At 40.0% G+C, this 6,497-nt stretch overlaps 1 protein-coding gene across 1 annotated transcript; it reads left to right on the top strand.

Annotated features, from left to right (window-relative positions):
• Nucleotides 1-1,596: 1,596 nt before the first annotated feature.
• Nucleotides 1,597-5,582, top strand: RPL35 (ribosomal protein L35). The gene is made up of 4 exons (XM_075184766.1): nucleotides 1,597-1,691; nucleotides 3,397-3,533; nucleotides 4,025-4,106; nucleotides 5,398-5,582. The coding sequence occupies exons 1-4, from the start codon at nucleotides 1,689-1,691 to the stop codon at nucleotides 5,545-5,547; spliced, it is 372 nt and encodes a 123-aa protein (XP_075040867.1). The 5' UTR covers nucleotides 1,597-1,688; the 3' UTR covers nucleotides 5,548-5,582.
• Nucleotides 5,583-6,497: the final 915 nt, after the last annotated feature.

Below are 6,497 nucleotides of genomic sequence, written 5' to 3'. Positions count from 1 at the left end.
CCCCCCCTCATCTATCACCGCTCTTGACTTTGCCACCTACTTCAAAGACTCTATCCACAATGATATCTGTTCTCGTCAGACTTGCCCACCCCCCACCTCTCCTTCCTGTCACTCACTCTGCCACCCTTGGATCCTACCCTCCTGTAACTGTGCCTGAGATCTTCTCTCCTCCTGGGGGCCCAGGGGGAAAGGGGGCCCAAGGCAATGAAAAAAAAACAACTAAAAAAAACAACTTACCTTTTGTGGCTCCCTCCCTGGTCCTCTCTTCCATGAAGGGGGTCAGACTTAGGCGATTGAAAGGTAAGTTAAGGGGGGCCCTAATATATCTATCTATTTATATATCTATTTATATATATATATATATATATATATATATATATATATACATATATCTCTCTATATATTATATAATATATATTTTATGTAAACAAAAAAGTAATATGTGTGTATATATATAATCACTTTTTACACACACACATTAGTATTAGGGGAGAGGAAGGGAGAGACTGACTTCAGGTCTTAGCTTCCGCAGTGAAACACATATGCGTTCCACCAACAGTAGGTTCGGCATTTGGAACACAATCGGCATTTGGAACACAAGATTGCATTCCAAAAGCCGAACTTCCTGTTGGAGGAAGGCACATGCGTTCCACTGCGGAAGTTAAGGCTGAAGGTACAGTCACGGCTCTGCCCGTTGTCCTTCAGTCCCGGCGTCTTCGCTGCTGTCTTCAGCCTGGCTGTCACAGTGACAGCTAGGCTGAAGATAGCGGGCCCCTTGTTAAGTGTGTGCCGCGGGCCCGGTACAAGGGTACCCCCTGTACCCCCCTGATGGCGGCCCTGTCTACAGATGGAAATGTGTGTCGACAGTGAAAAGAGGCTGCTGTTAAATAGTTTGACAATAGTATGTGAAGAAACTGTGGGTACTGAGCACTGAGGGCATTGGGGATATTTGCAGTGGTAAATGGCACTGGCAACTTTGACAATGCTAATTTTTATGAGTGCACGGGGGCAATGCTCTTATAATGCTCAGTTGTGGATGCTTATTGTTTTTTGTTTTGTTCTGAAATCAAGCATTTGAAACCCCCCTTAGAAACCCTGCTTTTGCCACTGTTATTGTCTAAAAAAAAAAAAAAGTAATTTACTTGATGATAATTATGGACTATGTTAACCATACAAATAAACAACTGCATATATTTGTATGGGTATTCCTCCACTAGTGTATCATGATTACAGTTTTAAAACCACCTGCATAGTGTCACTCAATGACAAATTTTAATTTTACAAATAAAGTCTGATGAATAACAAATTTACCAACAGTCTGTAAAATAACAAATATTAGTTTTCAATAACAAAGTCCAGAAACAGACAAGAGGTCAATCCATGCAAATTAGGTACTTGTCAACAATGTTAAAATGTTGTGGAACTAATTTGGAAACATTTGCCAATAACTGTTATGAGCACATCATATTTTCCACTCACTACGTTAAATATAAAAAAAATGTGTCCATAAAAATAAATATAACACATTAAAAAATACAGTACTATATATATAACAAGTAACTCATATTAGACTCGGATTGTACCATTGCACTTTCACCCCCCGTGTCATCATATTGGAATCGTCCACCACCCGGAAGTACTCTGCAGCAGCGTGACCCCTCCCTTTCCTCTGGTAGCCGGCGGTGATAATGGTGAGATACGTGTAGTGGTCCGGGAACATCTGATGCCATCCTCGGGTTTGGGCGCTCTGGTCACCGGTTACGTTGTGTTAGGACAGGACGGGAAGTTTGGGGAGTGTGACGGGAGCGGTATTGTCTCCGTGCGGGGAGGGGACGGGGAGATAAATGTGTTTTTGGGAGCCCCCCTTGTACACCAGTGAGACCGTCACGGCCTTCGCCTTATTACTGTGCAGTTTGGCGTTGACCTAAGTAGCTCGGTTAATGCTTCTAGCACGGGGCGAGGTGTTGTTATATCGCGGCCTGGGCTGCACATACTCGGGCACAAGTAATGGAGGTATTAGGTAGTTGGATCCTGTTTGGTTTTGCCCTAGTGATAGTTTTATACTCCGTAGGGCAGTTAGGTTTGTGTGTGGCCTGTGTAGAACCACAGATCCCAGCATGGCCTGTCCAGGACCTCTGCATTGGGAGTGTGTGTGATGCTCTGTCAGTCTTGCTGTAAATACTGTATGAGATCAGGTTACCCAGTGAGCACTGACTAAATGGACTATGGATTGTTTTATTTTCAAACGTTTAATCAGTGTAATCTACTTTCACTGTCACTTAATGATTGCACAAAATGCACAATTTGTGTGACCTGTTGATGTTGGTTAGTGTAGATATATAATATGGAAACTTAAAGAGCATGGGATGTTTTCAGAGACTGGTGGCAATGAATTTAGCACCACAACAATGTTCAGGTGTGTAAGTATAACGTGCTTATGGTTGATGTGGCTGTTCTATTAGTGCTTGGTTAAAATATAGTTGTGTGGATTCTGAGCTTTTGCGTTATAGTAATTACAGGCATATATGTTGGCTTGTTTAAATACTGGTGTTAAAATCTTGTATTTGCCATTACCATTTATGTAGTGGTACCAATTCCGCAGGGCTTTACAGAGAGTTTTGTCATTCACATCAGTTCCTGCTTCACTGGAACTTAGTCTGTGTTCCTTTACAAACACACACTAGTGTTCATTTTGTTAGCAGCCAATTAAGTTGTTGGATTGTGGGAGGAAACCTCAGTACCTGGAGAAACCCACACAAACATGGGGAGAATATACAAACTCCACACACATAAGGCAATGGTCTGGAATCCAACTCATGACCCCAGTGCTGTGAGGCAGAAGTGCTTGCATTAAAAATGCACCTTAAAAAATATGAAAGCGACTGATAATAAAAAACACAGAGGCTTCCATATTTGTGTTTATCTTGTGTGGCAGTGTATTTTTGAACAGTTATATTTTAGCACATCAACAAACTTTAAACATTCATCTCAATGGGAGTGTATTGTAAATGTTTACGATTCCTCGTTTATTGGACATGACCGCAATGTTTAGCTGTGCACATTGCTGTCTATTATGGTTAGGCCTCCTCATTTTTCTGCCCCACCTCTATAGGGAGTGAAGAAACATTGCTATAGGGGGCTGGTGCAGACTGTTTCGAAGGCACACCGCTTTAAATTAAATACCCCCCCCCCCCCCCCCCCTGCTTATAACTTCCAGTTTAGTTACAAACACATGTTTTAAGGCGCACAGGTTGAACACTTATAAATGAAATGCATTGTTACACGCATGGGAGTGTGTATGTAGTCTCATTCTCTCTTGGCTTTATTTTATGAATTTTAAAAACATGGTGTGAAGGAAGTTTGATGCTAACAAGTAATATTTTTTCTGTCATTCAGGCAAAAATCAAGGCCCGAGACCTGCGCGGTAAGAAAAAGGAGGAGCTGTTGAAGCAGCTGGATGACCTCAAAGTAGAACTGTCTCAACTTAGAGTTGCTAAGGTGACAGGAGGTGCTGCGTCTAAGCTGTCCAAGATGTGAGTATATAGAATATGCTAGTTTTTGGCTGTTAATTTCTAAAATGCTTTTGGTACCTGTAACTGCTTAAGCAGATAAGTCTTTAGCTTCAAGTTGGTAGTCATGGATGATTCTCTCCCCTTATACAACCAGCGGTAGGCTGCTTAGGCGTTTAAAGGCTATAACTTGGTTCTGTGTGCCACTTTAAAGTTTAGGCCTTTGTTAATAGACTACAAAAATATTGGTTAAAGTGGAGTTTGCCCAAACACTTTTGTCTACTTTAACTGTTTTACCCCCACCTCTATGTTGCCTTGTTACTATATTGTGGTCTGTTTATATTCAGATAAAACACAGGGGCAATGGACATAAATGGTGCCCATGCAATACTGTGCAAAAACTGGCATCAGTGTATGCTTCAGGCAATGCAAAAAAATTTAATTTGTAACTATTTTATTTGTTCAGTGAACCTTTATTTTATTTAACATTAGTTTGTTTTTATTCTGCTCTTCAGCCGTGTTGTCCGCAAATCCATCGCCAGAGTTTTGACTGTAATCAACCAGACACAAAAAGAAAACTTAAGAAAGTTCTACAAAGTAAGTGATAATTCTAACTGGGATGCTGGTAAATATTATGCTAGTGTACCAGTACCCAACTCGTGACATGCAAGAGTGAAAAAGTATTGGTTTTATTTGGTAGTTTCTCCATAGGAATGGTTTCCCATGTTGAGTGCTGCTTATTTGTTTGTGTTGCACATTTGTGCTTACTGCAAAGTTGTCCGTGTAAACCTGTGGCACTAGGGTTGGTGTTCACCTACCTACTAAGTTTACCTACAATTTTCATTAAAAAATGGGCTACACAAATGTTCTCTTTGAAAGAATGGAGCTCATTGATACTTGGCATTTCTTAGTTTTCTATTTCTCAAGTGAATGTGCATGTTACCCATGATGCAGTCTAATTTGTGGGTGCAAACCTTATCCCTGACTATGCATGAATATTGGTCCTGCCCTCAAATAGGCTGCAGGTGACAAGTGCACTTTTAAAAGAGAAACTAATATGCAGAGCTGAACCTAGTTTGTCAAATAGTTGTAGCTACTTTCATAGCATTACAATTAGAATTTAAACCAGTGTTTGGATTTTGATGTCGCAAGACAGGCACCCAGCACTGCGCTCTCGTAGTGGCTGCAGTGTGAATCAGTTCTTGCTATAGTAACTTCCACCAGGTGGCAGTCTACTTCCCCACTGGAAGGGCGAGTTCATGCTTTCTGGTGAAAACATTGTGATACTGTATGATTAAGTGCAAATCTCAGCTGTTTTAGTTTGCAATGCTATTTTTTCCTATGAATATCTTAAGTTTTTCCATGTTGTCTAAGCTTTCCAGTTCAATTGAGACACATTTCTTAGCTATGTGGAGGATTTATACTTGTTATGGCTGATGTTTTGCATTTATCACTAAACTTGAGCACTAGCAGTTAAGTGGTATATATAATATTGAGTTGTATGCAAAGTTATGAAACTTGCCAGAATGGAATCATTACTTTATCCAAAAAAGTAGATGACCTATCTCACCATAAATAGTCTGACCAAGCACAATAGATTGTAGTAAGGTAAATAACATGGTTACACACAATGTTAAAGTCTTAATTCTTGTCAGTATGTGTGTTATCTTAGCAGTGTAAGTAAAACACATGCAGTGTAACCCATAGCAACCAGTGGTTAGCTTCTCACCAGACTGCTGTTGGCTCTGTTTGCTGTGGGCTACAGTGCTTAATTGATCTTTGCATCCAGTTTTTTTTTGTTTTTTTTTCAATTTAGTTTTAGAAGCTTTTAAAGTGCTCTATAGAATTTTAAAACTCTGTTTTAAAAATATAAATGCTCTCTCTTAAGGGCAAGAAGTACAAGCCTTTGGATTTGAGGCCAAAGAAGACCAGAGCCCTCCGGCGCAGGCTAAACAAGCACGAAGAGTCTCTGAGGACCAAGAAACAGCAGAGAAAAGACCGTCTGTACGCCGTGCGCAAGTTTGCTGTGAAGGCATAAGTCATGTACTAAATAAAATCTTTTCATTAAATGAATTGCTGCTTTTTCATTGCTTGACTTTAATGTATCAAACTAATCTTCCAGTGGACTGAGCAAGACTTTGTAAACAGTTAGGTGTGTTAACTTCTTGCATTTTTATTTTCTTTAGTTGATTTTGGGTACTTCATATTCATCATGACCATATATTTTAGAAATCCATGAATGTTTAGACCTGTAAACTCAGACTATAGGACTTGCCTAAATGTCTTGTAAGTGGTAAAATTCAAGAGTGTAATTGAATCGGAAAGATGTCTGAGGACCGGCATTGTGTGCCATCGTGCATTATAGAAAATAATCTTATGTAATTGAATTTTGAGAACTCGGTAAGCTGAACATGGCTGGATTGGCTATCTCTTTATGCTGCTCTACACTGGCTGGAATGTGAACAAACTATTACCTCTCCTGCCTAAAATGTCTAGGCATAGATTTTAAATTCATCGAATACTCTAGGTGTAACTGCCAGCTTTGTTTTATGCCCATTAGTTGCCACCTGCTAGTCTGATAACATTGCCTGATAGTGCAGTGTGGCTTCTAAATTTTATTTGAATGTGGAACTAGGAGGAATCTTTGTTTACCTTGGAGAAGAGGGGAGAGGCAACTTCTTAGAGGTGATCCAGTTACTGTATAATTATATCTGAGCTCAGTAAAATTCTTTATAATGTGCTTTTCAAACCAAGGACATTGCAAGGGACATCCATTTCATATGGAAGATACATGGGTTCACAATCGGCTGGTTAACTGTTTTTTTGCTTTAAGGGTGTTAAGAACTTTGCAGAGAATTACAGTAATATCCAGTTCTTCAACTTTTAGTGGTTAGAGGTGTATGGATATCCATGGAGAGTGATCAAATGCCCCTCTGGGGCTTCTAGTCTACAGATTATCCTGCGTTTAACATCTCATTGCTGCAGCAC

This window comes from Mixophyes fleayi, chromosome 9 (genome assembly GCF_038048845.1).
Source record: "Mixophyes fleayi isolate aMixFle1 chromosome 9, aMixFle1.hap1, whole genome shotgun sequence".
Classification (NCBI taxonomy): domain Eukaryota; kingdom Metazoa; phylum Chordata; class Amphibia; order Anura; family Limnodynastidae; genus Mixophyes; species Mixophyes fleayi.
Note: the sequence above shows the minus strand (reverse complement) of the source record. Positions and strands in the feature narration are given on the sequence as shown.

What these genes read in the sequence shown, in the direction of transcription:
- RPL35 (XM_075184766.1), top strand. An exon ending in GCGTCTAAGCTGTCCAAGAT is followed by an intron (nt 3,534 to 4,024) that starts GTGAGTATATAG and finishes TCTGCTCTTCAG; the next exon opens with CCGTGTTGTCCGCAAATCCA. An exon ending in ACTTAAGAAAGTTCTACAAA is followed by an intron (nt 4,107 to 5,397) that starts GTAAGTGATAAT and finishes CTCTCTCTTAAG; the next exon opens with GGCAAGAAGTACAAGCCTTT.